The sequence below is a fragment of the Mastigoproctus giganteus genome, chromosome 9 (genome assembly GCF_048544385.1).
Source record: "Mastigoproctus giganteus isolate SK-2022 chromosome 9, ASM4854438v1, whole genome shotgun sequence".
Classification (NCBI taxonomy): domain Eukaryota; kingdom Metazoa; phylum Arthropoda; class Arachnida; order Uropygi; family Thelyphonidae; genus Mastigoproctus; species Mastigoproctus giganteus.
The window spans coordinates 45247172-45265506 of NC_143583.1; the positions used below are offsets into that span (position 1 = coordinate 45247172).

The 18335-nt window shown below is 39.2% G+C and overlaps 1 protein-coding gene across 1 annotated transcript in view; it reads left to right on the plus strand.

The window, feature by feature from the left end:
- The first annotated feature begins 14674 nt into the window (after positions 1 to 14674).
- The window catches only part of PolE1 (DNA polymerase epsilon catalytic subunit 1), a 650197-nt gene continuing 646536 nt past the window's right edge, over positions 14675 to 18335 (plus strand). Inside the window, 1 exon segment of the mRNA XM_090380641.1 lies at positions 14675 to 14732. Coding sequence (XP_090236767.1) covers positions 14675 to 14732 — 58 coding nt within the window.

Below are 18335 nucleotides of genomic sequence, written 5' to 3' on the forward strand. Positions count from 1 at the left end.
CAGGCGTAGATAGCAAGGTTTTTACCCCAGAAACGGATTTTTCGTCCAGCAAACAGACAAATCGACCATAGAACACACGCAATTAACAGACATAAGACACAGCACGGCACATGAATTTAATTATTCGGGTGGCCTAAATATAATAGTTTATACAACGCTAGGAGTATAGTAAATAAATTTGATGAATATGAAGTGCTAGTCAAGACATCAAATGTGGAAATTGAAAGAGTTGGTCATTTCTACTACCCAGATAGTATGATGCATCGTTTAATTACATCTCATATTTTGAATCAACTTTCACAAAGAGTTGCAAAAGGTATTGCACTGCTTTGAATAAGTATACCTTCACCAGTGGAAATTACTATTGTTACTTATTCTTAGCGGATAACACAACCTAACAAGTAACATTAGCCTTCTGTACTGGTGACCGTTACTTATTCAAAGAAGTGCAATATCTCAACAACTCCTTGTGAAGGTTGATTCAGAATATGAGTTGTAATTAAACGATCATTCATACTATCTGGGTAGTCGAAATGTATGTGCAGTAACCATCCATAGACCAACTATTTCATATTCTAAGACATTTAGTCATGAAATATTTTTAAATGTGGAAATAGTTCGAATTTCGCAGACTTGGTGCCATTCAGTTGTGAGGGGTGCGGAAGTTGAATATAGGAAGTAAAATATATTCAGAAAGGACAGATATGGAGGGTTTAAGCTTTTAGTTAAGAGCACAGAAAATCTAATGCATTAAGGGCTTAAGCCTCAAGCTGCGAAAGAGATTAGACTATGTCTATTTTAGTGCAAATGCACCATTTATACACAGCTAATTATAGATTAGCAAATTTGCAATAGCGGCATCGTTTAAGGTACAGCTCATATTGTGAATACCTTCACGACAAGTTGCCAGGACATTGCGCTACTTCGAATAAGTAATGCTTCACCCGAAGGAGAAAGCTATTGTTACTTATTCTCGGTGGACACCACCACCCAGACGGCACCGTTTCAGGGCTATTTTGTATTTGTGTGGGATAATAACTCGACTATTCAGTTGTCCCTATTAGATTTAGAAAAGCAAAAAGGTAGAGGGAAAGTAATAGTAGGAGTGGAAGAGGAAATGAAACAGTGTAGAAGAATGAAATGGACAGTAACTCCTTCAACTCACACCACTCAAAAACTCATAAACTCTTCGAATAGGCAACGCTTCCCCAGTGGAGAAGGCTGTTGTTACCTAATTGGAAACTCCGGACATCATCAGACTCCCCCTGGTGCCGTTTCAGGGCTATTTTGTATTTGTGTGGGATAATAACTCGACTGTCCACTTGTCCCTATTAGACTTAGAAAAGCAAAAAGGTAGAGGGAAAGTAATATTAGGAGTGGAAGAGGAAAAGAAACGGTGTAGAAGAATAAAAGGGACAGTAACTCCTTCAACTCACACCACTCAAAAACTCCTTGAATAGGCAACGCTTCCCCAGTGGGTTGTTACCTATTCTTGGAAACTCCGGACATCATCAGGCGCCCCCTGGTGCCGTTTCAGGGCTATTTGGCCTTTCTTCGGTGGGCGGGTAGGTACCCAAGTGATGTAATGATGACAAAACAGTTGTGAAGTATATTTCCACAATATGAGAGATGCCTGATGGTGTATGATATAAGTTAGGACTTTAATGCCTTAAGGGCTTAAGAATAAAGCTGCGAAAGAGATTAGACTATGTGTATTTTAGTGCAAATGCATCACTTATACACAGCTAATTATAGATTAGCAAATTTGCAATAGCGGCATCGTTTAAAATACATCTCATATTGTGAATACCTACAAGAGGAGAAGGTATTCACAATATGAGATGTAACTTGCCGCTATTGCAAATTTTCTAATCTATAATTAGCTGTGTATAAATGATGCATTTGCACTAAAATTCACATAGAACACAGAAAATTTAAAAGAATATATAGTTGACATGGGTGGCGAATTCAATGTTGTGTCAGTTTCGTGTGACGAAAGCAGCGGTAAGACCAAAATGAAAGTAGGAGCGTGTGTATAATAAGCCTACTCATTCTAATAAGAACAACGAACAAATATGCAGAAAAGTAGAGTGGGCCAATATATCGGATTGTCTTATAATGGAGGACGTTAACTTTCCAGATATTGACTGTAACGTCTGGTATGGTCTTCCACAAACCAGTAAGACATTTGTCGATTCATTGAATGACTGTTTTGTACAGCAACGTGTTAGAGAGGGATGGTTGGGTGGGAGGAGACAAAGAGTGGTAATCAATGGACATTGCTTCTCATGGACTAATGTTATTAATGGAGTCCCCCGCATTTTATGTTGGATCGATTATTGTTTTCTATATTTATCAAAGATATTGATGAAGGCATATCAGTTTCAATGTCCAATTTTGCAGATGATACAAAATTTGGCAAGGTGGCAGTATTATACTGCAGCAGGATCTAGAAGAGTTAGGTAAATAGACTGAGAAATGGCAATCGAAGTTTAACAATGACAAATGTAAAATACTGTACATCGATAAGAATAACCAGAGAGTAGCGTATGAAGTGTGCGGCAATACATTGAGATTAGTGGAAAATTAAAAACACCTTAGGCTAATTGTGCAGTCAAATAGGAAGTTCTCTGGAAAAAGTAGATGTGATGCCTGCCAGGATAGCTGATAGGGGTTTTGTTGATTATAAACAGGATTTTTGCTAGCAGGGATAAGGAGGTGACTGTCCCATTGTATACGGCAATGGTCAGGTCACATCTTTTGTACTGCATGTCTCATTTTAGGAAGGATTTTAGCATTAGCATTAGCATTAGTAGAGGCATTTGATGGAAGAAAGCAAGCTTATGCAGCATCAGAAAAAAAAAAAAAAAAAAAAAAAACCCACTTCCACTTCACCCCTCTGTTCGTTCAAAATACCTGTCCAGCTGAGCCTTAAACTTATTTAGGCTATCAACCTCCACCACAAGGGATGGAAGTCTGTTCCACCAACCAACCACCTGCTGGCTAAAGGCAAATCGTCGCACGTCTATCATACATCTGTCATTTTGAATTTATGCCCTCTCAGGTGATTTTCCTGAGCTAGAGGAAGAATCCCAACAGCATTGAGCATGCTTAAACATTCACGGCTTTATACACCTCTATCAGATCACCTCGCTGGTGCCTAGTCTCCAGACACTGTAATTTGCAAAACTTAAGCCTTTCTTCGTAAGAGCACCCCTTTGTTCCATTCACTAATCTTGTTGCCCTTCTCTGTACTCGTTCCAGCAGCTCTACATCCTTCTTGAAATGAGGCCTCCAGACCTGTATACAGTACTCTAGGTGTGGCCTGACCATTGCCTTATACAATGGAATAATCACTTCCTTATCCCTGCTGGCCTGCTGGAAAAATTCCTGTATATCATTGACAATACTCCATGAGCTACCCTTGCAGCCCGTCTGCACTGCTCAGAGAACTTCATATCTGCCTGCACAACCACCCCCAAGTCCCTTTCATTCTCTACCACTGTCAGTGTAGTACCACAGAGTTGATACGTTGCTCTGGGGTTGCTGTTCCCCATGTGTAGTACTTTACATTTGTCAATATTAAACTTCATTTTCCACCTCTCAGCCCATCTGCTCAACCTTTCAAGATCCAGTTGCAGCAGCATAGTGTCAGTAGTGTCCTTGACAACCCTGCCAACCTTTGTATCGTCTGCAAACTTGGACATTAAGCTTGATATACCATCATCAATATCATTTCTAAATACAGAAAACAATAATGGACCCAACACTGAGCCCTGAGGGACTACACTAATAACATTAGTGCACGATGAGTAGTGTCCATTGATTACCACTCTCTGTCTTCTTCCCCACAACCACCCCTTTATCCATAGCAGCAATTTGCCTCCAATGTCACACTGCTCCAATTTGTGTAGCAGTCTTCCATGTGTAACAGTATCAAAAGCCTTTCTAAGATCCAAGTATATAATATCAAAGTTATTCCCTGCATCCAGTTCCTTTGTGACTGCATCATAGTATCCAATCAAATTGGTCAGGCAAGACTTCCCCTTAACAAAACCATGCTGTGTCTGAGCTATAACTGAAATCTTGTCTAAATGATCCTGCAGTGCTTCTTTAGCCAGTGCCTCCATTAATTTTCCTGGAACAGAAGTTAAGCTCACAGGTCTATAATTACTTGTGTCAGCCTTTGATCCTCCTTTGTGAATTGGGGTCACATTTGCACATTTCCAGTCTATGGGTACCTCTCTGAGTCCAAGGAAGCTCTCATAATTATGGCTAAGGGTTTGCTTACTTCCTTTGCTGCCTCCTTTAATATAACTGGATAGATCCCATCCACCCCGGGTGCCTTTCTTCTGTTTATCTTCAACAGTTTCCCCTCCACTTTACTCCCAGTTATTTCAAGATTCTGTAGCTTACTGCTAGAGTTGAATTCACCTCTGGCATTCCCCTTGCTGAATAACTCCTCATGTGTGAATGTCGATGCAAAATATTCATTTAGTTTGTTAGCTACCTGAGCAGGATCATCAACAGTTGACCCATCAATATCAAGTGGACCAATCTGATTCATCCCCTTCCTTCTAGAGTTTACATAAGTAAAGAACTCTTTGCTGTTTTTCTTTGAATCCCTTGCCAAGGATTTCTCGTAATCTGCCTTCGCCTGCCTAACCTCCTTTGTAACTTGGTTGCATATCAACTTGTATCTATCATAGGCTTCTGTGTCACATGTTAATTTATATGTATGCCATGCATGTTTCTTCTCTACCATATGTCTCATTAGTTCATCTGACATTTAGGCCTAAACCTTGAACAATATTTCTTAGTTGGTATGTAACACCTAGTAGCTTCCAAGATAAGTTCTTTGAATGCTTCCCATTTTGAATTTGCTGTTGGTAACATCATCAGTTGGTCCCACTGTATAGAATTTAAATACCGTCTCAGACCATCGTAGTCACCTTTATGAAAGCAAAAACCTTTCCCTTTACCCCTGATGGTAGTTACCTCTTTGAGTAAATCCCACTTCAGCACACTGTGATCACTGCCACCTAGTGGTTCATTGATCTGCAGATTCTTAATGCATGAAGAATCACTGCTGATAATCAAATCAAGAGTATTACTCCCTCTAGTTGCCTCCCGAACATGCTGATGTAGAAAACAATCATCCAATAAATCCACAAAAGCCCTGCTAGTGTGTGAGTAACCAGCCCCCAAATTCCAGTCAATATCTGGGAAATTAAAATCCCCCATTATAAGACTCTCTGATTTACTGGCCCACTCTATTTCCCTGTACAGTTCCTTATTATACTCATCAGAGTCATTAGGCCTATAGCACACTCCTACTCTCAATTTTGATCTCCCAATGCTTATGTCACACCAAACTGACTCAACACTGCACTGTCCAGCGATTTCGACTGGCTTCACTTCCTTGGTTTTTATGTGTTTCTTAACTAATAGCATAACCCCTCCCCCCCTTCCTATCCTGTCTATCCTTTGTGTAGACGTTGTACTCCCCAAATTGCAGTTCTGCATCCCTTATATCTCTGTGACACCACGTCTCTGATATCCCAACAATATCTGCTTTTGATGTTTTGAGCAATACCTCAAATTCATCAAATTTATTTACTAAACTCCTAGCATTGGTGTACACGCAAATATACATGCACCTGTTTCTATTCTTAGCTACCCTAACACAACCCATGGGTTTACTTGTACCGCAACGGCTCCCAGCAGTCTCTGAAATACCATGCATCTTGTTTTTCAGGCTTCTGCTCATTCTTATAGAAGCAGTGCAAGAATCTCTTTCACCTCTGCCAGTGGCTACTGTCAATCTATTGGTCTTTGTCTCCCCCCCCCCCAAGCTAGCAGTTTTCCGACCCACCTAACACTGCCTCGATAGGATGTGGTACTACTGAACCGATACAGAGAATGACAACAAGTTGGTGAGGGGAAGCAATGGGGGGGCTCCTACCGAAAAGGGCTTCTGTTTAGCAAATTGCAGCTTCTGGAGACTAGACACCTGCGAAGTGATCTGATTGCAGTGTTTGAGGCTTTAATTGGATTGAACGGCTCAATGTTTATGGGATTCTACCTCTTGTTCACACCACACCTATGTGGATACGCATTCAAATTGAGAATGAACTAGTCACTGGATGATTGATTGTTGGAACGAATTTACACCTTTTATTATTATTATGATTATTATCATTACCCATATGAAGGTTATAGGAAGCCTTTTGCTGCACCAGCCAAAAAAAAAAAAAAAATTCGAAATACCCAGAGGGAGAGAGAGAGAGAGAGAGAGAGAGAGAGAGAGAGAGAGAGAGAGAGAGAGAGAGAGAGAGAGATGAGCGGGTACGGCTAAGTAAGATACCGAGCTCAGGACCCTGACTGTAATAGTAATAGTAGTAATAGCAATAGCAATCGTGACATGTGAGGCAAGAAAGCAAACGTATGAGCTTATGTAGCATCAGCCAAGAAAAAAAAAATTCGCAACATTCCCTCTGAATGATAGTCCAGTTCCTCCTTATATTTATTTAACCTATCAACTTCCATAACTACAGATGGAAGTTTGTCCCAGCAATTAACCACCCACTGGCTAAAGGCAAATTTCCACAAATCTATTTCTAAAGCTGTCTTTCCTCAATTTGATGTCCCCTTAGGTTCGGAATCTGAACAAGTGGAAAAATCCCATCACAATTTAGCGTACTCAACCCAATCAAGGCCTTATACACCTCAATCAGATCACCTCGCAGGTGCCCAGTCTCCAGCGGCTGTAATTTGCAGAAATTAAGCCTCTCTTGGTAAGCGGATCCCCTCATTCCCATCACCAATTTTGTTGCCCTTCTCTGTACACGCTACATCCTTCCTAAAATGAGGCCTCAAGACCTGTACGCAGTACTCAAGGCGTGGCCTTACAATGCCTTATACAGAGGGACAATCACCTCCTTTTCCCCTGATAGCAAAATTCCTGTATATCATTCGCATTGTGCTCAAAAATTCATATCTGACTGCACAATCACTCCCAGGTGTTTTCCATTTTCTACACCCTTAAGTGTAGTACCACACAGTCGGTACGTTCTTCTGGGGTCACTTCTACCCATATGCAGTACTTTTCATTTGTCAATGTTAAACTTCAATTGCCACTTCTCAGCCCATCTTCCCAAATTTTCTAGATCCTGTTGCAGTAGCACACTGCCATTACTGTCATTAAGAACCCTGCCAATCTTTGTATCATCTGCAAACTTCGACACTAAGCCTGATATACCTTCATCAATATCATTGATAAATATACAAAACAACAGTGGACCCAAACCGAACCCTGTGAAAATCCACTTATAACATTAGTCCACGAAGAGCAGTGCCCATTGATTACCACCCTCTGTCTTCTCCCACTCAACCATCTTTTTATCCATTATAGCAACTTACCCTTAATACCATTCTACTCGAATTTGTACAGCAGACTTTCGTGCGCAACAGTGTCAAAAGCTTTCCTGAAATCCAAGCATACGATATCAAAATTATTTTTTTGCATACAGCTGCTTTGTAACCACATCATAATATCCAATCAAATTTGTCAGGAAGACTTTCCCTTAACAAACCCATGCTGTGTCTGAATTATTGCTGCAGTCTTGTCTAGATGATCTCACAATGTATTTCCATTATTTTACCCAGAACAGAAGTTAAACTAACAGGTTTGTAATTATTCTTGTCACCGTTCGATCCCCCTTTGTGAATTGGGAGTACATTTGCACATCTCCAGTTCGCGGGGACATCCCCTGAGTCCAAGTATGCTCTCATAATTATGACTAACGGTTTGCTTAGTTCCTTTACCGCTTCCTTTAATATAACTGGATAGATCACATTCACTCCAGGTGCCTTTCTTATGTTTAACTCCAACTATTTCTCCTCCACTTTGCTCCCAGTTATTACAAAATCGTTAAACACCTTGCTGCAATGTGATAACCTTCTGCCATTTTCAATCCTTAATAACTCTTAATGTGTGAATTTAGATGGAAAATACTCATTCTGTTTGTTTGCTATCTGAGCAGGATCATCAACTGTCGAACCATTGATATCAAGCGGACGAATCTGATTCTTACCCTTCCTTTTAGAGTTTATATAAGTTAAGAAATCCTTGCTGTTTTTCTAAGCATCCTTTGCCAAAGATTTCTCGTAAACTGCCTTCCCCTGCCTAATGTGCTTTGTGCTTTGATTACAGACTAGCTTTTATCTGCCATAGGCTTCTGTGTCGCCTTATAATTTATATGCATGCCATATATTTTTCTTCTCTGCCACGAGTTTCATTAGTTCCTTAAAAACCATTTAGGCCTCAACCTTGAACAATATTTCTTAATAGGTATGAAAAGTTTAGTAGTAGCCGTTTAGTTTCCACGATTAATTCCTTGAATGCTTCCCACTTAACATTTGCTCTTGGTGACAGTGGGTCCCACTTTACAGAATTTAAAAACTGTCTGAGACCACTTTTGTTTGCAGTAGTCACCTTTACCGAAGTAAAAACCCTTCCCTTTACCCGCAATGGTAATTATATTTTGAAGTAAATCCACGTCAGTACACTGTGTTTACTGCCACCTAGTGGTTCCTTTATCGGCAAATTGTTAATACAGGAATGATCACTGCTGATAATCAGATCAAGAGTACTACTCTCTGTGGTTGCCTCTCGAAAGTCATTCAAGCCTATTCTACCCAGATGTGAGCCCCTGAGTTATTGTAGAAGTTTATTGTTTAAAGAAATTCAAGGAAAACTAGACAAACTATTAGACGGAATGAACAGGCGAAATTGGAGGTGTCGTTTTATTTTCTTTGACTGGTGCTGTGTATTTCATTTTCCACTGCTGTATATGCTTGCATTCTTGCAACATTTGTCACTGCTAATGCTATTCCGAAACAAACGTAAGCTTGTTCTAGTTTTGTTTCCAGTGGCAATATGAAATCTCTACTTTGGTTCATTTATAAAAATTCCACTGTTTTTGATTCATGAAAATTCTACTGTATTTCATAAGGAACCCACTTTGCTATTCACTCTTCAGACACTCCAGCCGAATCATCTATGTTTGGACCGTTCGTTGTTTGTATCCAGGGCGTTTAAAAAACTTTTCCTAGTTATCTGTACAAATTTAACGCCACAGGCTCACATATGCTGAGTATGGGCTTGGCACACCCAGGGTCATGAGCTGAATAACATCATTCTGCTCTTTGTTGGTTATTGCCTTCTCTCTCTCTCTCTCTCTTTTAGGGTAACTGAGAAAAAAAACTTTTTTTTTCATGACTGGTGCAGCAAAAGCCCCAGGCTTCCTTCCATCGTTGGGCCAATAATGATAATAATAACATGAGGTATTAAACTTGAACGAGCTACGAAATTCACCAGTATGGTGCGTAAATTTTATCGTGATACAATATTACGACGCCTTATGCGAGGAACGGGAAATAAGTATTTACTCCCTTTTAAAACATGCCAGTTAAGGAGTTTTTTTAATAAGTAAGCACATTTTCTGTTTATACTCCGGCACGACAACCAAGTCAGTACAGTTTACAATAAATCGTCAATACAAATATTTCTCGTATTTAGTAGTAACGGGCTTGAACCCCGGTCCACTCAAGGAATGCGTGTAATGCACTCTCGCTGATGACCACTCGGCTACGTCGGGCTTTCTGGATGCGTTAGTATTACCATAGGCATATGATGCAAGAAAACAAGCTTATATAGCATCAGCCAAAAAAAAAAAAAAAAAAAAAACAAACAACCCTTACTATTTCATCCAACCACTCGCACCAAATATCTGTCTAGTTCTGGCTTGAATCTCTTTAAGTACCAACTTCTAAAACGACAGATGAAAGTTTGTTCCTTCAATCAACCATCTACTTGCTAAAGGCAAACTTCTGCACTTCTATTCTACAACTGTCTTTCCTCAATTTAACGTTATGCCCTCTCGGGGGATTATTCTGAGCAAGAGGAAGAATCCCATCAGCATTGAGCATGCTCAAACCTTCCAAGACTTTATATGACTCAAGCAGATCACCTCGCAGGTGCCTATTCTCCACACACTGTAATTTTCAACAATTAATCCTTTCATCCTAAAAGCAATCCTTTGTTCCATTCACTAATTGTATTTCCCTTCTCTGTACTCGTTTCAGCAGCTCTACATCCTTCTTAAACAATGCCTCCAGACCTGTTTAGAGTACTCAAGGTTTGGCCGGACTATTTTCTTATACAAGAGGATAATCAGCTGCTTATCCTGCTAGAAAAATTCCGGCATTCCTGACAAGACACCACTCTTGCAGACCGTCTCTATTTCTCAGAAAACTTCATATCTGCCTGCACAATTACCCTCAGCTCCTTTTCATTTCTACCACTCTCAGTGCAGTACCACACAGTTGATACATTACTCTGTGGTTACTGTTTCCTATATTCCGTACCTAACATTTGTCAAGGTTAAGCTTCAGTTGTCAACTCTGAACCCATCTGTTTAATTTTTCTGTTGCAGCAGCGTACTGTCCTTAGTGCCATTACCATCCCTGCCTTCTTTCGTATCGTCCGCAAACTTTGAAATTAAGCCTGATATACAATCATCAATATCATTAATAAAAAAAAAAACACAATGTAATAGCGTAGGTTAATTTAATTTATTATGGTACTCACCTTTTTATAATCTGCGTTGATGTTGGAATAAATCATGATGATAGGTTTGCTTGTAAATCTGATTAAGAAAATTTGATTTCAATTAATCAAACAAACTATTATCACAGTCCAAAATAATATTAACAACCCACCCAAACACATTTCCAATAATAATTTACGTATTATCTTCCCTTACCATAGTAATTTTGCCAACCAATTCCGCCGTTTATTCAAAGGAACCGATATCATTCATTCTCATCTTATAATACATTCTCATCTTACATTTTCATCTTATAATAAACTAGGTTCATTATTCAGCTCATATAAAGATACACAAAATTATCACATTTGTGACATGAATAATATCATCTACTTAATAGAATGCCAAGATAACTGTAACGCTTGCTACATTGGTGGCACCACACAAAATACAGTTCTACCAAAACATCAAACTCACGTGCGTACTAACACTACAATAACTTTAGGAAGGGACAGTCCAATACCGAATTAGCAACACAAGTTAAATCCCACAACCACACCTCCCCCTTTCTAGATTCAGCCATTCCTATTATCAAATTAAAATCCAGTTTTAAAATTTTCCAATATGAAGCCCTAGTTATAGAATGGTTTCGCCGCCATTCCACTCTCCAAGTATTAAATTCCAAACTACCCTATAACATAACACCGGTCTGGAATCTCATGCACCTGAAATTCCCACATGTATCCAGGAGCATCACGGGAACTTAGTCTTCTTAAATATTAGCATTAGCATTAGTAGAGGCATTGTCAAGGACACTACTGACACTATGCTGCTGCAACAGGATCTGGAAAGGTTGAGCAGATGGGCTGAGAGGTGGAAAATGAAGTTTAACATTGACAAATGTAAAGTACTACACATGGGAAACAGTAACCCCAGAGCAACGTATCAACTCTGTGGTACTACACTGACAGTGGTATAGAATGAAAGGGACTTGGGGTGGTTGTGCAGGCAGATATGAAGTTCTCTGAGCAGTGCAGACGGGCTGCAAGAGTAGCTCATGGAGTATTGTCAATGATATACAGGAATTTTTCCAGCAGGGATAAGGAGGTGATTATTCCCTTGTATAAGGCAATGGTCAGGCCAAACCTAGAGTACTGTATACAGGTCCGGAGGCCTCATTTCAAGAAGGATGTAGAGCTGCTGGAACGAGTACAGAGAGGGGCAACAAGATTAGTGAATGGAACAAAGGGGTGTTCTTACGAAGAAAGGCTTAAGTTTTGCAAATTACAGTGTCTGGAGACTAGGCACCAGCGAGGTGATCTGATAGAGGTGTATAAAGCCTTGAATGGTTTGAGCATGCGCAATGCTGATGGGATTCTTCCTCTAGCTCAGAATAATCACCTGAGAGGGCATAAATTCAAATTGAGGAAAGACAGATGTAGGATAGACGTGCGGAAATTTGCCTTTAGCCAGCGGGTGGTTGGTTGGTGGAACAGACTTCCATCCCTTGTAGTGGAGGTTGATAGCCTAAATAAGTTTAAGGCTCAGCTAGACAGGTATTTTGAACGAACAGAGGGGTGAAGTGGAAGTGGGTTTTTTTTTTTGGCTGATGCTGCATAAGCTTGCTTTCTTGCATCAAATGCCTCTACTAATGCTATATTAGAATAAATACACGCGTTTACTCTCATTCTACCATGGCCAACTGAAGACGTATAAAACGAAAGCCACTTGTTATGGCTATTGGCCTTCTGTTTCCAACTATATAACTTCAATTGTTTTTAATTTCAACATTGACAACGAAGGACGAAGGCGTGCACTTCTACTTCCTTGGGCATATTTTAATTCTGTTTTTAAATCCTAACTTATTCACGCTAACTTAAATTTAAAATTATCATCCAATTTATTCCAACATCAACGCAGATTATAAAAAGGTGAGTACCATAATAAATTAAATTAAGCAACGCTATTATATTGTGTCAGTTATAAATGGTACTTTAAGAGATCTACAATTTTCGAATTGTAAAAAAAAAAAAAAATACAATGGACCGAACACTGAACCCTGTGTGATTCCTCCATTAACATTAGTCCATGAATAGCAGTGTCCATTGATTACCACTCTCTGTTTTCTCCCACTCAACTGTCCCTTTATTCATAGTAGCAATTTGCTTCTAATGCCACACTGCTCCAATTTGTTCAGCAGTGTGCAACAGTATCCAAAGCCTACATAATTTCGGAATATATGTTATCAAAATTATTCTTTGTATTCCCTTTGTGATCACATCATAATATCCAATCAAATTGGCCAAAGAAACTACCCCTTATCAAACCCATGCTGTGTTCGAGCTATGACTGACGTCTTTTCTAGATGATCCTGCAGTGCTTCTTTAATCAGTGCCTTCATTAATTTCCCTGGAACAGAAGTTAAACTAACATGTCTCAAATTATTTTTGTCGCCCTTTGATCTGCTTTGTTAATTGGGGTCACATTTGCACGTTTCCTGTTCATGGGTACCTACCCTGAATCCAATGATGCTATCATTATTATGGCTAAGGGTTTGCTTAATTCCTTTGCTGCCTGCTTTAATATAACTGGATAAATCCCATCCACCTCAGGTGCTTTTCATATGTTTATTTTTAACAATTTCTTTTCCAGTTTACTCTCAGTTATTAGAAAATCATATATCTCCCTGATAGAATTTAATTTACCTTCGGCATTCCCCTCCCTGAATAACTCTTCATGTGCGAATGTACATGCAAAATAAGCATTTAGTTTGTTGGCTACCTGAGCACGATCATCAACCGGATCATCTAGAGTTTACATTAGTAAAGAACTTTTTACTGTTTTCTTTGCATCCTTTGCAAAATATTTCTTGTAATCTGCCTTTGTCTGCCTATCCTCTGTTGTGACTTGCATTACTGGTAATTCTAATAAGTTAATCTGTATTTATTTCTGTTTCTTGCTTCATTGGTTACTAAACTATAGCCACGAATATAGGTAATGAAATTGTGCTAGAGAATGTTGAGAGCTGATCTATTTTAAAATTTTTTAATTGGAAGCCAAAGAAGCAAAACTATCCTCGAAACGATGAATGCTGTATATTGTGAAAATTACCATAATATCCGAATATGAAAAATTGGAAATGGCAGTTTAGGTACGAGCGAGAAAATGTACCTATACCCACGAGAAATTAAACCCATCTCAATCATTGAGCCTGCCTTCGTGGCTAAAGTGGAACAGGTAGTTCTTGACGACAGACTTCTGAACAAAATTTTATTTAACAAATGAAGTGAACATTATTCATGCATCTGTTTGTCTTCTGTTACTGTAATGAACTCATCCTTTTTGATTAGTACTCAAAAGGCAACAGCTACGCTGAGGAGTGCAATAGAAACCTCCAGAGAAAGTTAGGAGAGGCTATTAAGCGGAAGAGATGAGGGAATCTTCCAAAAGGCGTCAACCTCCTAGCCGACAATACTTCTGAGTATAAGGCTGCTCTTGCAGTGAACTTTGCAACCAGATGTGAAACCTCCATATAAAAGATTTCTGACTAATTAAGCGGTTATTATAATGAAGCAGTAGCTTATTTTTCTTTTCAAAGTGACAGGTTCTATTCAAGAGGCCTGAAAGAGCTTATCCATAGATGGTTTTATGTGTAGCTCTGAAGAGAGCTACGTAGAGAAGTAGGAATTTGTCTGCGAAGTTTAAAGCTTCTTACTCAAATATTACGGTTTTCTGTTTGCTTGATAAAAATTCCGATTTTCCGGGAGAAAAACCATTCTACCCATCCCTGAGATTGACTAACTCAGCCACGTTGTTAAAAAGGCACATAAAATATTTTCTGTCATGGACAGGATTCGAACTCAGGTCTTTTTCACCCTGTGTCGGGAGGACGGCATTCCTAAAATCCACGAGGGTCTCTTTTTACGTAATTGCATAAAAATAATATGCAGTAAAGTAATACCGATAGGTGTCACTTACTTCTAATCCCGCCAGTTACGAACACATGTACTGGATTGTTTTGTGATATTTTTAGGTTATACAGTACCGAATTTTGAGAAACGATGGTTTTGCATAATTCTGGCAGATATAAACGAGAAAAAAAATTTGAAAAAGAATCTGGTGCTGCTGGGTAATGATTGCGGTTTTGTATAATGCTTTTAATCTGTATATAGATGTGCTTTGATTACTGAGAGCTATTAAATGCTCAATAATTCCTATATTCTATTATATTATAAATCAACAGGGATTACCTTTATTTTAGATATAGGAAGCTTCTTTTCCAACTCTCCTAGTCCAACTCGCTAATAATTCTTGGTTCTGACAGTGGGGAAGATGTCCCACCTACTTTACAAAATATATATCGCCATCCTCAAGAATTATTAGCGAGTTGGAAAAGAAGCTTCCTATATCTAAAATAAAGGTAATCCCTGTTGATTTATAATATAATAAATGTGCTTATATCCAGCGTTGGTCATAGCTTTAGTGGTACCGATGCGAAAATTGATGTTGGGAAAAGGAAAAATTATGAAATTAAGGTCCCCTGTAAACGATTACATATACCCATATTTATCTTGTCTGTAAATTGCGTGTGTTCTTTGGTCGATTTGTCTGTTTGCTGGACGAAAAAAAACCAGTTTCCCAGGGAAAAATCTTGCTATCTATGCCTGAGACCCCCCCAACTCAGCCACGGAGTGAAAAAAGCCCACTAAGGTTCCTCGTGTCATCGACGGGATTCGAACCCGGGCCTTTTCCACCCGGTGTAGGGAGGACCGTGATGATACCATTGTGCTATATGCGCAGACTGGGAAAAGGACATGTTCATGTCAGACGAAATCGACCATTCAAGTTTTCAAAACAGCATAATTTTCACTGACTCCCGTAGTTCCATGATGGTAATACAAAATATCAGTTCTAACAAACGTCCACTACAACGGCAGATTCAATACAAAGTATCAAAACTCCTTTAACAACGTCGTAACATTAGATTTTGCTGGATCCCAAGTCATGTCTGAATACGTGGTAACAAGCAAGCAGACAGAGCTGCCAAAGAAGCCAACAACAATATTTCTGCATCAGAATATATTCCTTTCTCAGACTACAAACATGTTATTAATCACAGTGGGATACATCACTGGCAGCAGCAATGGCAAGTACTTACCACTAACAAATTGCATCAGATTAAAAGATTACTCCAACCATGGAAATCCAGCATTCAGAAAAATAGACGCGATGAAGTGATACTTGCTAGGTTAAGGATAGGACACACGTATTTCAGTCACTCTTATCTTTTGTGAGGAGAGGATCTCCCCTATGCCCCATCTGTTACACACAACAAACAGTAGAACATGTACTGATTACTTGTCCAGCTTTTGCAGATGAGCGCCGAAACTCCTTCAAAGAGCTAAACAAACATGACTCCCTCACTCTCAAAACCATACTGGAAGATAGAAAAAATATAGCAGATGTTTTTCAGTTCCTCAAGAAAATAAATTACTATAATAAAATATAAAACTAAATATTATCTCTAAAGCAAGCTATAGTCATTCTCTGTTACTCTTGGAAATTATTAGCAGCAATATATGAATTAGAACAAAACCATTATATAAAATCTTACAGGCGCATTTTAACTGCAGTAGCTCTTGCGCCAAGAATTCTTAAATCAAATCAAATCGTGTTAGACGCCACCTTGGATTTCTCCCATCTCCGCACCGGGAAAAGGACAGCTCGGATTATTATTATTGTTGTGATTAGCCATATGGCGCAAGGAAGCCTGAGGCTTATGCTACACCAGCCAAAAAAGTTTCTGAATTACTTTAAGAGAGAGAGAGAGAGAGAGAGAGATAGAGAGAAAAGTAGAAGGGAATCACCAAGAAAGTTAAGAATGATGATATCTAGCTCAGGACCCTGGGTGTGCCAAGCCCATACTCACTAGATGAGTCCCTGGGGTTGATTTTATGGTTCTTTTTAGTTGGAGGGAGGATTGGGTGCAGTAAATGCAGTTTCAGTTCCCTTGTCTTCTTTTCTTCCAAAAAAAAAAAAAAAAAATCTACTGTTCTCCAAAACTTCAGTTATTCTAATATCCACTTTGAAGAATTGAAGCTTTTGAGAGATGTGGGTGTAGAGGAGGCTTGAAAGGGTGATAAGGGCAGGCAGGGTCAGAAATGTGGAAATATCAAGGAAGGTAGGAGAAATATAAAAGCTAAGAAAAAAAAAAAAAAAAAAAAACTAGATTGGACTCTGATGGGGAGAGTTTGCTAAGAGATGCAATTGAAGAGAAAGTGATGAGGAAGGAAGAGGATGGGAATATTGGATGATTTGATAGAGGCTGATAGTTCTGCAGTTATGGAACTGCCATGTTGCGGAGAACTTATGATGGTGATACAAAAATTAACAACAAAGCATGCTTTGTAAGACTTTTTAACAATGTATTCACTATACCCAGTTATCTTTCACCTGATTTTGAGTAATCATGGTTAGTTGTTTAATTATGATATTCCACATATTCCCAGACCACATAAATGAATGCAGGATTTATGTAGTCTGGCCATGGTGCACATATTTTTAAAGGACTTAAAACTGTGTGGGGGGGGGTCCTGTACTAACAGTAATCAAATTGGTTTGAGACTTCCCACAGCCCCTGGAACCATGGAGAATATCTACCACTGCATTCCAGTAAACCTGGCTAATAGGGATTACCCATGTTTATAAATATATCAATTAATATAAATGATTTTATTATATTTTTAAGTATAAATTATTCTTAATTATTCTTCTTTGAATCATTTAGCATTAGCATTAGTAGAGGCATATGATGCAAGAAAGCAAGCTTATTCAGCATCAGCCAAAAAAAAAAAAAAAAACACACCACTCCCGTTTCACCCCTCCGTTCGTTCGAAATACCTGTCCAGTTGAGCCTTAAATTTGTTTAGGCTATCAACTTCAACAACAAATGATGGAAGTCGGTTCCACCAACCAACTACCCGCTGGCCAAAGGCAAATTTCCGCACATCTATCCGACGTCCGTCCTTCCTCAATTTGAATTTATGCCCACTGAGGTGATTATTCTGAGCAAGAGGAAGAATCCCATTGGCATTGAGCACGCTCAAACCATTCAAAGCCTTATACACCTCTATCAGATCACCTCGCCGGTGCCTAGTCTCCAGACTCTGTAATTTGCAAAACTTAAGCCTTTCTTCGTAAGAGCAACCCTTTGTTCCATTCACTAATCTTGTTGCCCTTCTCTGTATCCGTTCCAGCAGCTCTACATCCTTCTTGAAATGAGGCTTCCAGACCTGTATACAGTACTCAAGATGTGGCCTAACCATTGCCTTATACAAGGGAATAATCACCTCCTTATCCCTGCTAAAAAAATTCCTGTATATCATTGACAAGACACCATGAGCTACTCTTGCAGCTCGTCTGCACTGCTCAGAGAACTTCATATCTGCCTGCACAATTACCCCCAGGTCCTTTTCATTCTCCACCACTGTCAGTGTAGTACCGCAGAGTTGATACGTTGCTCTGGGGTTACTGTTTCCCATATGTAGTACTTTACATTTGTCAATGTTAAACTTCATTTGCTACCTCTCAGCCCATCTGTTCAACCTTTCCAGATCCTGTTGCAGCAGCATAGCATCAGTAGTGTCCTTAACAACCCTGCCAACCTTTGTATCATCTGCAAACTTGGACATTAAACTTGATATACCATCATCAATATCATTC